We start from the raw sequence: 19,052 nt of genomic DNA, 5'->3' as shown, positions 1-19,052 counted from the left end.
GTCCGTCTCCCATCGTCAAACACACCATTGGAGGGAGAGTTGTCTCATTATTAGTGGTGTGAACAGATCAGCAACCTGTCATTCCAACCAGTAAACATAACTAAATATGAAAACAAATTCAAAATCTGCTTTCCTCCAATTGTTGTCAATAATCTAAACCCCTTCCAGTCAGTCAGAAGACATACCATTTATATGAATATTATGAAACATCTACTAAATGGAGGTTGTCTGTTTAACTGTTCGCATGGTTTCTAACTCTGTAATTTATAATGTTGTATGCAGATATTTCTCAATTTATATAATTACACCATGTGATATGATAAAGTGACTACCAAATGAACCTCGAGACGACATTGTTCCGCCATCATTTGTTGATTGAATGCATTCTGCTTAAAATGAAGTAATTAGAGGGAGAATGTATTACTTATTAGCGCACATACAATATGTACTCAAGGGCAATGACTAACTTGTGAGGGAGGAGTTCTTATTTCATAAGCTAATGTTTTAAATGAAGTCATTTATTACATGGAGAGCATAAGAATATGCACCCACGTTGTCAACTCTTGTGACTGTATCACTATTTTGTATCAGAATTCTTCCACTGACGCCTGCTGCTTGTTTCGTAAAGTGGAGAAGGCTTTGGGACTCAATTTGAATGCTTTAGATGCCATTTGTAGAAGAATTTAATTCATAAATACATTAGAATTCCTTACTGTTTTCTGATCCTCTTTGTTTCTGCTATTCAAGTTGTAATAAAGAGCTTTCCTTCTTTTTAGTATCTATTAATACAAACTAGTGCTTGGTTCTAAAAGTCTTGAGTGCTTGTGTATTTATAGTCAGTTACTTTATATACTCCTTTTAAAATCTTTAAATTATTGCAATCATATATTATAATCATAAGTGCTTGCTGCTTGGTTCCTCTAACATTTTGACATCTTTGTCAGGTTCGCGGTCCTGGTTTCGGGGAACATCTTCGTTCCTACTCTCCATCGAAGGGGTCACATGACCGAAAGAACGAGACCGCGAGGGATTATATCTCCAGGCTGGAGTTTGGGGCCCTCTGCTGGAACTGCCTTCTCTGCTAAGTGGTCGACGATAAAGGTGAGGTTCATCTCATTTAGCCATAGCCACTTAACCTTTGTTGTCTTTCCTTCAAAATCTAAACCATAGATTGATGTGATGTTGGTAGATCTATGGATCTGTTTCTTCATATTTCTTCAGGGTCTGACTTGGGACCTCACTCTTAAGGAGGGATGTTTGATGGCCTCAAGCCCAATTTCCCATTGAGCCACTCCCCCAAATCAGGAAAGATGGCTGACACCTCTTGTTGAGTGCTAACATGTATGTTAAAGCCTGAGCAGCCCGTCGTACCCTGGTATCAGAACCTTCCAACACATGATTAAGGTCAGCGAAGCCTTCAGACTGAAGAGCGGTGCTACAATCACAGTTTGTGATGTTGGTTTCTCGTGACATTGCTTTCAGCCTGATTTTAAATGGAACATTATTTACCCAGTCGACGCTCCATTAGCACCGCTCCCCGTAGACTCCTCTGAGCGCTGATAGATTGTGCATAAAGGAGCATGCGGCTTGTTGAAAATATGATTTATCAGAAGTAAACGCAGCACAGAAAGCGTGCATTGTGCTGAATTATTCCTGGAGGGATACGCACTGTAATCACAGTGCTTGTGGTACTTGCTCCAGTGGGCAACGCTCTGAGCACTTCATGCATTCCAATTTCTCCAGAATACATTAATATTGTCCTCTAGTTCTCCCTCGGTGACAGTGGAAATTATACATTTTTATGAGGAGATCACAGGAGAAGCAGAGCACGGAACATGCGGCATTACAGTGCGATTCATTCAGAGCTGAAGGGGGGGTGTGATGACGATGTGTTCGCCTGCAGTCCTCCCCACCACTGAGGCCCTTCTTACTTCTTCTCTGTGATTCATAGGTTATGACTTTATTCTCACGAGGATGGTCATATCAGATATATGTGATACACCAACTAAAAGTATTTATTCACATTTTCACAGTGTTATTCACAGCTGCTCCATCCTGAGGTCCTGCTCTGGCCTCACCACCATAAATTAAAAGAGAAGTAGACTGTTAAACAAAGTGAGCTTATATTGGTAGTGAGACGTGTTGAAAAAAAGGCGCTGAAGACGTTGTTCCCAGCAGTGTTCGGTACACTGAGAGTGTTCCTCCCGCAGCTGACTAATGTCTCTAATGGCAGAGAGACTCTCAGTATCACAGGTGTTACGTTGCCTGATGAAGCCTGAGAGTTTATGACTCAAGAGCAAATTTACCTCTGTATATTAATGCATGCTATATTTGAATGCTCTATACTGCACTGTAATGTGCTGCACTGTGTGATATAGTGAGGAGAGTACAGGGACACTCCACAGAGTAAAACCCTTTTCTTCTTGTCTATTAGCGTAGGATTGTGGGGACTGGGGGTTGTTGTCTTCACTGCTTTTGACGTTATTGACGTCAGTTTCTCTTGGTTAAAACGCCCTCAGGAGGATTTTGCCTTATCCTCCTCCTCTGCTGTGATTAAAAGCGATTTTTTTTAAAACCGTGTTTCTCGGACGTCACTAGCGTTAGCTCAGCTTGTTTTCTCTGATAACTAAAAATCCAACCATTCAGGAGGAAATTATTCGCAGTGGTCTACTCCTCTCTGGAGCAAACGGACATGACAAGTATCACTGATAAAACCGCGAAATAAATCAGTTTCAAGTTAAGAATAATTGTTTCCCTGGTGGACATAGGGTAGAGCGCTTACAAACTAATGGCTAACATTAGCTTAGCTTGTGTCTGATAAGTTAAGATCCAAACGTTCGGGAGGATTTTACCCGGTATCAAAAATGTCCACAGAAGTCTACTCTCCTCCTCTTAGTTTTGAACTTGAAACTGCTTTCGGCTGACGCTACCGTTAGCTAACATGCAGGCCCATACCCAGGACCTCCAAAAAAATGTGTGCACACAAAAGCATTTTACTCTGGGCTCAGCAGGTGAGAAACTAAAGAGGGGCTTCCACATGTGGCAGACCAGGTGTTGGTGCTGCCGGATTTGGCACCCCCACTATAACTTTGTCCAAGATAGTCGTACTGTCACCAAAATCACACTGGTGTTTGCTGTCCCCCTCTAGTTTGTGCACACAAAAGCATTTTACTCTGGGCTCAGCATATGTACATATATATATTTTTTTATTATTATTTTTTTCCTTTCAAAAGCATTACATCATTATTTACACGACACAAAAATAACTTAATGTAAAGTATTTATTTCACCTTCCCTTATTATGGCCATAAGCCATGCTAACATGTACCTTTTAATAAAATCCTTCATCCAGTTAAAGATATTGAGGTAAAACAACCAATATGTCATTTATGTAAAGTAAAACTAGATGAAAAATCAATTCGGTTCTGGCAGCTGGCCAACATGATATCATCTCTACTCAGTTCAATATATTACCTAGGTTTTGTCCTTTTTAGACATTTTACAAACGTGTTGATCCTATCTACATTACTGAGAGTGAACAGAAGCCTCTGCTTTGTGTCAGTAGTTTCTAGCAGCATATTTTCTCTCCATAACAGCATGATTTAAAAGCTCTTACTGTTTATGAATTATTCACATGATTAATGAATAAATAAATAATTATTAAATGTGCCTTATTATCGTTTAAAGAGCGGTTTATAAAATGACGAGTAATAACACATAAGAAGGAATTTTAATGTCAAAATGAAGACAATGAAAAAGACTAACTTAACCCCCCGCTGTTCGTTTGAGTAATTTAATCATTGTTTCTCTGCTCTCATTGTTTTCTATGCACACTCAGGCTGGCATTACCAAAAGTAATTTCTTCATTATAACACATAAAGGAGTTGTGTGTGAGTGTATATAGCAGTACAGTATGCTTTGATGAGGTCTGCAGCCGCACTAATAATCTAATATTATATCAACACGTCCACCACAGAGCACTTTAACATGCTGTTCAGGCAACAGTGTATCATTAAGGCCGCGCTAATGCTTTACATTTAATGACCTTAGACGATACCTAACTGTCCAGGGTCACGTTTAGAACAGAGCATTAAGGATTCATTATAAGATCATTTGATGTTATATATATATATGAGTGTTTCAAAAGAAAACTACTTTATGTCTTCTACACTTAAATCCTTTTTTCAAATTGCGTTCAACTAAAAGCTTGTACTCTCAGTGTCTTGTTGTGCTTTACTACACAAACAGCTTTCCATTTTCCCTAAGACCGATTTGATATGTGTCCAGGCTCCAGAGTTTACCAGTGAAGGAAAAATAAATGTAGTTTTTGTACTGCTTTACGGATGGTTTGTCTTTATGCAATTTGTGTTTCTGTTCTCTGAGTGCTCCAGCTCGTTTTGTTCTGAACAGTCGCCAGCTGGAAGTTTCTGAGACTTTTAGAAAGAGCGCCAATCCATCTGTGACCGACACTCACTCCCCATTATGTAAAAAACAAACTCAGTGATTCAAGTTAAGGTCCTGGTTCCTAGGGAATGTAAAGCCTTTTTGCAACAAAGTTTTTGTTAGTGTTTAGTTCACATTCTATTCATAAACATTAACTCGAACAGCCCTTAAGAGATGGAAATGACCACAACAAGACACAAACAACCCCAAAGACACACAGAACAACTACACAAATAAGTAATGATTGCAAGGAGAAACACAATAGAGACGCCAAAGACCACAAAGAGACTCAAAATGACCACAAAGCGACACTAAAGACCACGGAGACCAAAGGTAATAAGCACATAAACTGGCCCCCATTCATACATTAATTGTAGTATTTCTTGCTAGCGTGCAAGTCATTTTTTGTCATAATGTGTCATCATGTCAAATTGAGGGTTTTTTTTGTAGCTCTATGTAACCAGACTACATTTCTTGGTGGTAGCTTTCAAAACTATGCTTTGAAAGTAGCTTCTCCAACACTATGGCGGTCCCACTCACCCATTTTGACCACTAAAATGTGGATTGAAATGCTCTGTGACTTCAGTGATGCAATGTGATTCCTTGTTTTCCATCCTCAGGGTTCTACCCATTCAGCCTGTAAAATGTGACCCATGTGACAAGACAATTCATCTCCCTGATAAAAGATGCAACGATGAGGATCTCACTTTGTAATTTCTAATGACTGAAGTGTAAATATGTGAAGTAATGTCACACCACTGATCCATTTCTCTCTGGGAAGCCTAATGAGACAGATGTACATCAGGCTGACTTTGATAGTTAATCATTCTACAGTATCCCGGTAAGCTGTGGGATTCAGACACAATGACATCAGACCCTCATCAACACGCCTGCAGATAAACTGTATCCTTTACTGATCAGGAAACTGGCAGCCAGAGAATACTCAGCCCAAAATATTCTCTTTGTCTGGCATCGTGTGAATAGACTGCTTTACATAACACTCTGTTATCATTATCAAGTATTTCAAATGGAATTCTCACGCAGGAGAAGGCAAAAAACAAGGGAGCCAAGACTCAGCTCTGCCACCAAGCGACACTTTCTACAGCTGCTATACGGCCAATAAATGAGCTGGCACCCACAGTATCCAAGGTGATTTGGTTGGATATTTGCACATTTTCTGCCTAACAACAACAAACTGTAATGAAACTAAGCTCATTTGGATGTTGAATACTTAGTTTACAGAATGAGTCCAATTTGTTTCAACAGAGCCACCCCGAGCGCTTGGTAGAAACATTTATTAAAGTCCAACAGTTTTGGAAAATATAGCCATTTTATTTATTTTCTAGAGTGAAAGATGTTAGATGGATGTAAATCTCATGTGTGGTATGGAGTCAGGACGTAGTTAGCGTAGCTTAGCATTGAACTGCTAGCATAGGGGAAACATTCTCTGTCCAAATAACACCATCCAAAGCTCACGTATAAGCACGTTTTATCTCATCTGTTTTATCCGCTAAACACAGGAACATAAAACTGTGTCGTTTAAGGGAAAGTGACGTGATGAACTAACCCTGTTCAACTTCAATTTTTTTTGGGATGACATAACTCTCAAATCAAGGGGTCAAATTGACAACGTTTTCAAACGCATACATTTTATGCTGCACCAATAATATTCCAATTGTAATACAACAGTTCAGAGTTGCTAAAGGCATGTTAGAAACACTATATCCCCATGTCCACAAAGCGCCTTTTCCGATTGACAGCGTCTTTTCAAATCGTTTCCAATGACAACAGAGTGCGGCCGCCTCAAGAAAAAATGCCACCTGTTGTTTTCTCTAATTTCCCGTTGGACCCTCTTGGTTTTTCAAAGGGTACCTCACATTTCCTTGCTCTATACACAATGCACATTGCTGCTTTGAGGCCTTATTACTCACACCCAATTAGGCACACAGCTTTCCACAGGGTTCAATTTACACAAATGATTATAGTTTGGTCAGTACCCTGAGGCTGTAGTGATTTCCAAACACACTTGTATGTAGCGCTTTCCAGGACGCCACTTATATTTGCTTTTGAAGCTGTGCTGAAGGCCAGTGTTTTCTGCAAATAGCAGGGAGGAAGTGGAGCGCTGCAGAGTGTCCCGAGCAGATATGAATATTTTATTGCACCGCTCGGGGGTCACTGCACGTCAGCCATGACAGCCACATAAATCAAGCGGCGTATCAAAGGGAGATGTTCCTGAGGTGCAGCAGACTGTTAAATGCAGGGCCACTGTGACCCTTTCTCCTGCAAACACACAACAGGAATGCAGATACTAGGATGCTCCTATCAACACATTTGGGTGTTTATTCCTGCATGAAATAAATGAACATCTCCATCTGGGAGCCATGACGGGAGTTTGAGCCACGTGAGCAGTTTCATTCTCACACAGCTTTGATAAGCATTTAATACACTCATGTTCACTCTGAAAGCAACAACAAGGGTTCTTGTTGGGACTTACATTTTCTTAGATACTGGTTTTCAGCAGGTTTAAGATCTGACGGCAACCATATGAGCCACCAGACAGTTTACCATAACCATATTATAAACATCTTTTAACCACTTACTGTACACCATAGTTAATGTTGTAGATACTTTGCCTCCTTGAGAATTCTCAGGATCAGCAGATAGATTCAGAAGTTGCTTGATTTAGGGCCACATATAGCTTTAACAACCTGGGGGGCATTTCAATTATACAGTTAAAGGCTCATGGTGGGTATTTAATCCAGTATTTCGGACACGAAATGTTTAAATTTGACATTTAGGACGCTTCAGCCCTTTCCCCTAAATAGTCATTCCTGGCAGTGTGGAGAATACTTCATAAGAACATTTAGATCTTCATACTGACGGAGAATACATCCAGGGGGTGGTTTAAGCCTGGCTTGTTTGGATATGGTGAAAGTTAGTGGAACATCTTCCTCACTGTTCATCTCCTTCTCAGCGTCTTATGTGGTAAAACCTGTTGTTGCCCTCTGGATGGCACTCTGATATGTTATTCCATTTCTTACATTTTTTTTCAGATATGTAATAAAATATGGAACTTTGAAATACTTTAAAAAGAGACTTTTTTTGGGTATGACACTCATTAGTATACTCTGAAAACATGTCATGGCTAATGTAGAGTTAACGGTGTGTGTATTTTAATCTGAAATAACAAATGGCATAATTATTGCACCCTGAAAGCAGGGCATCAACAACATAAAGACAAGTTGTGTTCAAGTGAGGCAACTGAACTCCTCTATTTTTCCTTTTAACTTCTCAACAGTGGAACAACAAACCTGTCAAGGCTCAGCTTCAAAGCGCCTCAGTAAACACGCGGGGCCCTTTGTGCATACTGTATGTGTCCGGGTGGTTCCCTGCATCCAAACTCAAGGCAAGTCTCCTCAGGTTACCTTTGTTCAGCACTTGAACACAACCACAATATCAATTAATTACACGTTGGAGACAATGTCATCCACTAATTATGTACAGGCTAGTGCAAATACAAGCAGGTGAAGGAGAGCTGCTCATAATTGAATGGTACTTCGTTTGGCTCCCTTTTTGTTACCACTGCGAAACATAATGATTGTTGATGGTTTGGATTTTTGTTGGCTATCTTCCCGGCTTCGTTAAGATATGTCGATGCTTAGTTTTCTAGCAGCTGCTCCTTAAATCAGTGGCTTTCCCTTTCTTATATTGACTTTACCATTGCAATTGTTCCTATTGATAGATAGTCAGAGTTAAAGCTGGCATTCAAGTGTAACAAAACAGAAAAAGCATCGGCACTGTTTTGGAAAGGTCAACAGAACATATTATTAAATACCGTCTGCATGGTTACCTTATTGGCACTTTTTCCTGTGAAATAAACTAGACATTGAAGCCATCGCTGCAGCAGCCATGTACACAGCAGAACTCCACAAACAACGTCCTTCCAAAGCACTGCAGAACAAAATATATGGACAAAGTGTCAGAGAAGTAAACCAATTACATTCTAATAGAGACCATTTTTTAAAGATGCGACTACAAGACTTTTCTTTTTGTCGCTGCTTTTAATTGAACTATTCATATCTTAGACTGCACTGTATTTTTATCCATGTACTTTTTTTCTTTTAATGTTTAATTGACTGCACTGTAACTTTTATCCATGTATTTTTTCTTTTAATGTTTATTTTATTAGCTTTTCTTTTTAATGACTGTTTTTAAATGCCATTTTCTTAATCTCTTTCATTTTTTGTAAAGCACTTTGAATTGCCTTGTGTTGAAAAGTGCTATATAAATAAACTTGCCTTGCCTTGCCTACAACAGTTCCTGAGCTGGATTCTGATACGATTTTGAGAAGCACAGGTTGGAGTTCAGGGCCAAACCTTATGGCATTGGCTACGATGGTGAACATGTTGCTGGTCTTCTCATTGTTAGAATAAGTATACATACTCATATCTTGTGTACATAAGGAATGGTTGAAAGTGCAGAAGGAGATGTTTGATGGTACACCAAGGGAAATTACCTAGTGATACATGTTGGGCTTGTAGACGCATAGCATGTTACGTGGAAAAGTGGACTGTGCTTGTCTGAGATGAATCATGTTGAAACCAGAGCATATTGGTTCAGATCAGAGTGTTCTGTTCTAGACGATCTTTAAGGACTCCAGGTTTGAACAGTTGGTCGATCAAAGGCTGTTGAGCTGATTTAAGCACTTGAAGAAACATTGACACATTCTGAGGCCTTTTTTGATGAACTGTGGATCGAAACACTTGACATGTGTACTTGCCTTTTTTCTCATTGCTTCCATCTTTGGACAGAATGCACTGTAGTTCCTGATGGCAAACATTGCGAATATAGGTACATTTAAAGATCTTAAACATGCACTTGAAGGATAGACCATAACATACTGAATAAGAGATACTTACGATTCAAATGTTTAGGTTTACTATGACGGAGAATAGATTATCATGTTTTGCTATCGGTGATCGAGCGTTCAAGGCCGTGGCTCCCAAGCTATGGAACGCTCTGCCCGCTCACCTACGGTCCGCAGACTCTGTTGACTCCTTTAAAACTAATTTAAAGACAGTCCTGTTTGGGCAGGCGTTTGGGTAACCGGTGTGCTTGATTTTATTCTATACTATGTTTTATTGTGTTTTGGTGCTTATGACTTCTTAACACGTGGCTTGTGTGGTCATTTATCATTGTATGTTTTATTGTTTTGTCAAGCACTTTGTCTGTGAAAAGCATTTATGAATAAACTTCACTTACTTACTTACTATACTCAGGAATGAATCAAAGCGCACTAAAGCGTTGGCAAATACACCAAATATAAATGTGATTTTAACATAGCTTAAAATCTGATCAAATTAGTATTCATGATAGCCCTGTACACCTACTTACTTATGAAGATCAAAATACTCAGCTGCTTCAGATGAACTCACTCTTCTTGTAATCAACCTCCTAATTGAAAATGGAGATGCCTCCATATAAGCACCATAATTAACATTATCATTAGTGAAGGGAAGCCGCTTCCTAAACACTTCAGTCTCGAGTGCTCACAGCCTCCTTACAGAATCATTTACTTCAACACAGCAAAATGAGGGTGGGGGGGATTTCACTCATCAGTATATATTAAATGTTGACCATCATCAGAACCTCCATCGTGTTATATTTTGCACATTTATCAGTTTAATCAGGCTTAATTCAGCCAATCCAAATAATTAGAATTCCTAATTTCAGTCTGATTGGAACAAAAACAACACCTTATGTCCATCAAACATCCTCGGCAACAGCGGCTTAAAAAATATTTGGATGAAGCTTCCTTTCTTTAAAATAATAATTGATATCTGCTGCCAAATTGGTATATAACGCACTTTAAAGTACTGTTTTAGAGGTGTACTAAAGCAGGTTCAATGCCTCTCGAATCAGCCCATCTATTCAGTCAGACAAAAGAAGTTTTGTTAGTTTGTGGTCATGTCTTTCCCTGAGAGCTCAAGGACAGCAGAAAGTCCTCCGCCTGACTTTTTCCCCCTGGGCGAACAGTATTGATCCTCGTTGCTGAATTAGCATTTCATTCCACCTTTCCTCATTTAAAATGGTGATTGCTGATATCTCACCCAGGACAAATGGTTGGCTGGGGAATTACAGCTGAGGGTGATACCGATGAGCCACACAGAGTTAACAAGCTTATCATCACAGTGTAAACAGCAGTGTGTGTGTGTGTGTGTGTGTGTGTGTGTGTGTGTGTGTGTGTGTGTGAGTGAGTGTGTGTGTGAGTGTGTGTGTGTGTGTGTGTGTGTGTGTGTGTGTGTGTGTGTGTGTGTGTGTGTGTGTGTGTGTGTGTGTGTGTGTGTGTGTGTGTGTGTGTGTGTGTGTGTGTGTGTGTGTGTGTGTGTGTGTGTGTGTGGTGTGTGTGTGTGTGTGTGTGTGTGTGTGTGTGTGTGTGTGTGTGTGTGTGTGTGTGTGTGTGTGTGTGTGTGTGTGTGTGTGTGTGTGTGTGTGTGTGTGTGTGTGTGTGTGTGTGTGTGTGTGTGTGTGTGTGTGTGTGTGTGTGTGTGTGTGTGTGTGTTTTGATTGCTTTAGGGCCTGCTCCTCCTGTCGAAGTGTCACGGTTAGTAATCAAAGGATAAACTGGAGGAGAATTACAAATGACGGTATCATCTGTGGTTGACAGTGTCATCTGTAAAGCATGATCACCGTTGGCAGTGTGTCACACTGGGAGAAGACTGTATTCATCAACTGCTACTGTAGTCATAACTCAGAATACACTTATCGATCCCTCGCCTCCAAATCAAAGAGAATTCATTTACCAAGCACCTCTGCTGGTCAATGAATCTATATCCATTCTAGCTAGGGAACGGTAATAACATAAATGGATATCATTACTGTGGTGGCCACCATTATTGGTTATCTAGAATCCTGTGACCAAATAATTGGGCTAAACCGTGTGCTACCTTGTCACAGGGTCATGGTTCTAGTATGTTGTGCTTTATATTTAGTTGTAATCATCTTGAACAACCTCCTTGTTTATTACATTTGGCCAAGAAACTATATATACCTTCCCTTGTGTATCAGGTCCATTGAGTAGGTTTGTAGTACGCCAATAAAACCAAATAAGTTGTATATACACAAATTAGATGACAGCGTGAGAATTTCTATTTTTAAGTCAGCTTCAGTGAGCACAGGAAACTTCAATGTCCCAACAATTGTGGACGTATAGCTAATTGGAAAAGTGGGTTAGAATGGGATAAATTCTAATATAAAGTGATCTGTGTATAATCCATCATATCAACGAGAATCATGTTGACTGAATGCTAATGAAAAGCTGGAACAAAGTTTATATATGTGTAATAATTAGGCAGCAGACGTAAAGCTTTGAATACAACTCTGTGTGTAATGTAGCGGTGTCTCTGCACTCCGGTAGGAGATGTGAGAACTGACTAAGTGTGTCTCTGCCTGTAATTTTACCTCTCCACTATTTATATAGACACACACTGTTTCAGTAAGACTGCAAAGTGTCGCTCCGGGCTAGCTTCATTGCCATCTCCTGCTACTTCTCCCACACCGTCATCTTTTTGTCTTGATTTGTGGGACTCATCAGGAAATTGTACTTTTCTAGCTCCTCCAGAAAAGATACATGGTTCTTGTTCCTGCTTAGTGTTCCCAGCTCACCGTCAGTCTGAGAAATTCCCTAAACTACACAATTTGGCACACTCGATGGGACTCAAAGTCTCCATTTCACTCTCACCGTCGTCCCCCAATTAGGCCTGAAATCCATAAGCTCATTAGATTGTCCAGGTTAAGGGGTTCTCTCATTCCCCTGACGTCTCTTTCACACTAACAAGACAAACTCTGTTAACATGGAGCTTCCAATTATTCACAAAAATGTGGCAGTTCTGCTAACAATGCCGTGAGCAGCCTTTTGTCAGTAATTTGCTGCGGCCCATCTCTGTGACACGCTGTGCAGAATGGAAATGTAAGACACTGAAAGAAAAACATTTGTTATTCAGTGTACAAAAGCAACATCCTCGTGTTCTGAGGACTTGTGTGTCTTATATAAGTGAGGGCATTCAAATGTTATGTTCACTTTAATGGGCGCTCTCCGGATTTTACACAAAGTCAGTTTACTTGGCATTGTTAGTGCAGTAACACAATGTTGAATATCTTCTGTGTCTGTAGGAGATATGTCAAGTCTAATAAATAAATCCTCAAGATGTCATAATGAATTAGTCAAACTACTACTGTATTGCATACTGTGTATTACAATGCAGGGACACTGAGAAAAAACTGCACAAAAATTAAAGACAAAAATGATAACTTGGTGAAGTGACTGAGTATAAAGGTAGACATTGTGTGTGGCGTAATGACAAGGATTCATTATTAATTATTAGTTATGATCATGAGCTTGAAAACTCCAAGGATATTTCTGTAAATAAACTAACATATAAAAAAACAATACAAATAATAACAAAGAATGAAGAAAAAAGGAAGTTTTAAATAGTTTAAAATTAAAGAGCAATTGGTAGAATCAATATCCCACTGACCCTTGCGCTAAGACGACCAAAAACTATCCCTGCGTTGTTGTAGCTACATTTTAGACTCAAATATTGTATTTGTTGTTAGTTTTATTCATACTAATTAAACGTAAAAAGCCTTTTATAAATCTGTAGTCGGAGCACCTACACAGATTAGCTGACTTTTTCTTTTTTTGCAATCACACTTATCGGGGTTACTTTTTGTTTGACCACCCTCCCTGATATTCAACACGGAACTAGGCTCCTGAGTGAAACATGTCTGACTCTGCATCAAGAAGCACTTTTAAACCCGTGAGCCATGTACTTTTCGACATGGATGGACTTTTATTAGGTGTTGAAACGCATTATGTTTGTTATGTCTTGTAGTTTTCTTTGTCTATTCATACTGGGAGATTGCACCTCTACTAAAGCGACGTTGACACCGAAACTCGTGCACAGCTATTCACTTGGCATGCCGAACTGCATAGAGAAAACTATAAATTCATTATTCATTTGCACACAGTCAACATAACGTGCACTATTAAACCAAACGTTGAATTGTGTTTTGTCGCTAATAACCTAGTGGTTAATTCGGCATACATTTCCAATATGTATTTGTTCTAGAAACCTCAGAAATGCAATGTTTACTATTCCTTGTTGACGTGACGTTATGTTACCCTAATTTGAAAGTTGATTTTATACAAGCTGTTTAAAATTGACTCATCAGACATGTGCCGAATTTAAGATTAATAATATATTTAACATGGACTACGTGGTGCTTGACTATATATGTATATTTATTTCGCAAAACAGAACAGTTTACATTGCAATGGTTTGATACCAAAGCTCTGTTCAGGGCTGTTATCCCTGAAAGTATTATTTATTTTGTTTGTTTAGAAAATAAAGTGCTTTTTACAACAGGCCTTTTATAAAACACTTTTCATTACAATAAGTGGTCATTACCAGAGTTGTAGTATTGCTTAATGACATTGTTTTTGTATTTTATTCTCATTTTAGACACAGAGCAACTGTACACCGTGTCCTTCCAGGAGATCTGTGACCGCTATGGGAAGCGGTACACCTGGGAGGTGAAGTCCTCGGTGATGGGGAGGAACGCTCTGGTTGCTTCGCAGATGATCCGTGATGCTCTCGATCTCCCCATGACCGCCGAGGAACTACTCTCTGAAAGCAGACAGATCCAAGAGAGGATCTTTCCCTCCGCCAAACTCATGCCAGGTACATCTGATTTACCCGCACTGCCACACTTCAAACAAAATAATAGCAATCATTTTCTGTAAAACAGTCCAAAGTGTTCTTGAAGGTTTCTGCTGTGACGCCTTGATTTTGGCATGAAAGTGAGTGACTGCACAGTGAGTGAAGGCTTTTATAATCCACTTTACTTCAGGAGGCTAATTATCATAAAGAGCATTTTTTTTCTGGGAATATGAACATTAATTATCTTTTCTGAAAGAAGCCAATAAAAGTGTTACATAAGGACGATGACTCAGAAGGTACAGCTGCCTCTCATCTTATAATTCATCACCTCATGCGTTAACGTTGAATTATAATGGAGAGCATTTTATTTGTGTTCTATTGAACAGAGGAAGGGTTCACTATGAGTCAGTAGTTTAATCTTGAATGGATTATGCACAGTAGAATAGACGTTTACCTTTACTCCCCACAGTTGCATTCATTTGTGATGCTTTTCTATTTATCTATTATTATATCCTGGCGAGGTAAACACTGTGGGAAAACTCTATGTAGAGTTAAAGAGCTAAAAGTAATGGCTTTGAACACAGTTTGAAAACCTTTTTGTCAAATTCTATGCAATTTCTTTTGACAATTCCATTAAACTCATTGAGGACACATGGCAAACCTTTAAAGTCACAAAGGCGCAGATGAGACTATCGTTCACCCAAATACCTTACTTGTTTCCTTCAGATTCAGGAAATGAATCGGGACCAAACATTGCGTCTGCCATATGCTCCATTGTTGAAATGTCATATAAACATTTGTAAATGTGAAACGTTATTTGTCACTCTAGTAATTTGTTCAGAGTAGGACTGCACTGATAGATTCCAAATAGCTATTTTTATACAAAAATGTAATTAATCGTGCAGCCCTTATTCAGATTCTCCTTACTTCACATCCTTCTGCTTCCCCTATGTAAGGCCTTTCTGCAGAGTGATGTGCACAGAGTTTAAAGCAATAAAAAGAGGAGCTATTGCATGGATGTAATGGTTTAGTCTACACCTTGCAGAGGTGTTGTGTTAGTCTAGTTTCAGTGATACATAACTGAGGACAAATTCCCCTTTAAAAAAATATGTGTTGGAGTCAGCCCTTTGTAACGAATTTGCTAAAGTGTGGAGCAGCATTACTATCTGTTAAAAGATGTGTTCACGGTCTCTTTAACTAACACAAAAGCTTGGAAGGACTTTTTATTACATTTTATAGAGTGTCACCCTTGAAGCTGTAGATTAAAATCCTCCCACAGCTCTGCTCTCGGCTCACTGTTGAAACACAAAAGAAGAATGGACACATATTCACTAGCTGTACAAAGAGCTCTATATGAATAGGGTTTCTATTGATAACATTAGCCTTGTATATCAGAATCTTATTTATTGTCAAGTAGGTTTACAAATACAAAACGTTTGCTGTTGTGTAACATGGATCTACCCGGCAGTGCTTCTCAAAGTGTGGTCCATGAGCGCCCCCTAGTGGTCCGTGAGTATATTGGTAACATTTCACATTTGAAATAAATAAATAAATTTAAGTTTTACGCACTCTCGCGGAAATATCTCCGCAATGGAGCGAGCTTAAGTTTAACTTTCGATTGCATGATATAGCCCAGATAAACACCTTCATCACACATGTGGCCACTTGTTTGTACCATTTTCAGGCAATTTGTAAAAAACGATGTGTTTTTGGATATTTGTGGAATTAGGTGGTCCGCGAGTGTTTTTTTATTGGTTAAGTGGTCCTTGGTATGAAAAAGTTTGAGAAACACTGATCTACGGTGACTGGTGGCCCATATCACTTCCATTAGGAGAAACTTGTGAAATTATGCAAATATATTAAAAACACAAATGTTCCAAAACAAATGCAAATGAAGAAAATGTTTTGGGCTGTGTTGAACATGAACACAGTAAGAGGAATAAAGTTATATAAAAAAAATATATATAAATAATATCAATACATAAAAGTAAGTAAAAATAGAGTGATTATGTAACCTTAAAGTTAGCAACCACTTTTTGACATTCACCAGTGAGGTATTTACTGACATATCTTATGCTCTTAATACAAACGTTAAGGTATTTTAAGCTTGTCTTAATCTTATTTTAGGTATCTAACCAACAACACGTTAAAAAAAACTGTTGACTTTGAGAAGAGGGAACAGAATAGCTAAAATACTAGGAAGAATATGACAAGTTACTAAAAGGGAAAAAAGTTGTGCAGTATTTCAGAATGTAAAAGTCTTAAAAGAGGGTAAAACATACATTAAACCTGACTTTGCAACATGGGTCCCGCTAGGTGTGGAGAAGCTGGTGCTCCACCTGCTCAAGCACAACATCCCCGTCGCCGTGGCAACCGGCTCGGCAGGGGCAACCTTCCAGCTGAAGACCCTCCAACACAAGCCCTTCTTCGGTCAGTTTGACCACATCGTGCTGGGGGACGACCCCGACGTGAAGAACAGCAAACCTGCCCCCGACTCCTTCCTGGTGTGCGCCTCCAGGTTCCTCCCCCCCGCTGCTCCGGAGAACGTGAGTGCTGCACACTACACTTCCTGTGTCTTATCTGAAATGACTCATGTTGTGCTGGCATACAGTGTGAACGCAGAGGCCTTTTAATTAAATCTCCAGTGTTATTTTGTTTCCAGTCTGTGCTCCAAAAAAAGAACTGCCTACGGTGTAATAATAATAATAAATTATATTTATGACAAACAAAACAAACAGACAATCAACGGGCAAACCAAATAAATAAATAAAGGAAGCCAGGGGACCAGAAAAGGGCAAGGGCCCGAAGGCCAGGGTGAACAGGTGTGTTTTTAGTGATAATTTGAAGATGTCCAGGGAGGCAGCATTACGGATCTCGGCAGGAAGTGCATTCCAGAGTACCGCTACTGTACTTGAGAGAAAAACCTTGTTCTGCTACATTTATAATGAAATCCATTATAAAAGAACATTCGGAGAGAAGGAAATGAAGCAATGGGTTCTTACTGTTTTTAAGGGGTGACCTCGTATTATTGTAAAAATACAGTTTTATCCATTTATCGTATTTTTGGGGATTTGCTAATAGGTCATTTATTTAGCTTCTGAATTGAATTGCATTAGATTTGAATGTTGTACCATTAGCACGTAGAGGAGACCTTTATGTGAGGATAATATCAACAAATGTCCTGCATCGAGTGGTGTTTAGCTGCCTGTTTGTCAGATATTAGCTTTTCTGAAGTGTTCCATTGGCAGTATGCAGGCAGGGCAGGATGTCAGTGACAGACACACACTTAGACTGTGTTGCTTTGATCACAAGTGGAGAGCTTTCAGGGATCAGTGGCTGTTTAAGATATATTCCCAGACAGTCTGGAAGCCTTTCAGTGTGTTGAATCAGTCTGAAAAAAGCTGCCAAATATCTCTCAGAAAGACACCGAGGAACAGTGTGAGGCCTGACCCACTTCCATGAAAACTAGATCACGTGTGACAAATGGCAGCATTATGCTAATACCAACACATCTGCTGTTGATCATTGCTCAGTGCACGGCTTTCAGTAATTTAATGACATACTTGGCTATTCATTATGTATTTATATGAAAACTGATTATAGAGGGAATGGGAAACCGGGACATCTTCCACCAGGTGTTATGAAACCTGCATTTTTCCTCGAATCTGAAGAGTATAACTATAAGCTTCACTTCTAAGAAAGACCAATCAAATCAAAAGCTAGTTGAGCAGCAGCCTGGAGAGGACAAAGGTTATTCCTTGACCCCTCCAACCTCCATCAAATGTGTGTTTGTGACAGAAAGTCATTCCAATCAATGAACGGGGACTCGATTGCAGTTTGAAGGGCGGCCCGAGAGGCTTCTTATCATCTCAGCGTGGAAATATGGGTCTCATACCTCATTCAGCTTTTATTTAACAATTTGTCCCCTGTAAACGCATGATATCCACTAATCCATGTGTTGTAAAGTAGATGGTGCGTTCTTCCTTTCTTGATTAAAGTGCTCTTAGGGATGGATGGCGACAAAACGATTTTCAAGAGACCGTGAAGTTTTATGTTGCATATCCTTTAATGTCATTTGCACAATTATTTTCGTTGGCAACTGCTATAAGCTCTCCCAAAGGCGTACCTGCATTTCCTGTGTCCGAGTTAGCTGAATTGTACGTTTGTAGTCGTGCTTCGAGTTTTGCTTTCCTGCGAACGCTGAGCTTCTGATTCTGGAATATCCGCACAGTACGAAGGAAATTAACCGGAAGTACCAGCAGTAAATGGTAGGCGTTACCTGTGAGTCACAAACACGTCTGTATGAGGTATTTGACCTCACAAGACATTTATTTTCTGATATGTGTGTGTTCAAAAGCTCTCTCCTCTTCCAATACACCTTCAGTTACCAGTGTAAAAAAGGTTTATACGGACCATAAATCACATATAAACTATAAAACCCTGCATTTACACATGGCTTCTGGATAACAGCGCAACAAAAAGAAGTCATTCAAAAAGAGAGCAATCATGGCGTACTGTATTTAGATATTTACAGCCTTGTTTTACTGGAACATTTGAAGCATCCAATTCAGTGTATTTTCGCTACATCCTCTGCTCTGCTCTTTGCTACAAAGCGCTCTGCCTGTGGAACACCGGATTTTTTAATCTGGAGCCAGCCACCGTCAGAGCTGGCATTTTTCTTGATGAGATATGAAACTGAGGCTCAGAGGGGGAATCGACAGAGTGTTCGGTGGAATAACGAATGACGATAGGGAGGAGAGGAGGGGATGAGCGACCTCAACGCAAGACAGAGGGAGAGAGAGAAGCAGAGCAGATAGAGGCAGAGCTAAGGGAGGGGGTAAACAGAGGAGTATGGTAATAGCACACATCCAATTGTCAGCTCTCTCT

At 39.6% G+C, this 19,052-nt stretch overlaps 1 protein-coding gene across 3 annotated transcripts in view; it reads left to right on the top strand.

Annotated features, from left to right (window-relative positions):
- The first annotated feature begins 13,191 nt into the window (after positions 1 to 13,191).
- The window catches only part of pudp (pseudouridine 5'-phosphatase), a 41,373-nt gene continuing 35,512 nt past the window's right edge, over positions 13,192 to 19,052 (top strand). For all 3 annotated transcript variants that reach the window (XR_004569049.1, XM_034216965.1, XM_034216966.1), the window contains exons 1-3: positions 13,192 to 13,302; positions 13,968 to 14,186; positions 16,482 to 16,711. Coding sequence is in view for 2 of the 3 variants with exons in the window: in XM_034216965.1 (XP_034072856.1) it covers positions 13,227 to 13,302; positions 13,968 to 14,186; positions 16,482 to 16,711 (525 nt within the window). In the remaining variant the exon portion in view is untranslated. The remainder of the gene's footprint in view (positions 13,303 to 13,967; positions 14,187 to 16,481; positions 16,712 to 19,052) is intronic.

This window comes from Gymnodraco acuticeps, unplaced genomic scaffold (assembly GCF_902827175.1).
Source record: "Gymnodraco acuticeps unplaced genomic scaffold, fGymAcu1.1, whole genome shotgun sequence".
Lineage (NCBI taxonomy): Eukaryota > Metazoa > Chordata > Actinopteri > Perciformes > Bathydraconidae > Gymnodraco > Gymnodraco acuticeps.
This window is presented reverse-complemented; position numbering and strand designations above follow the sequence as displayed.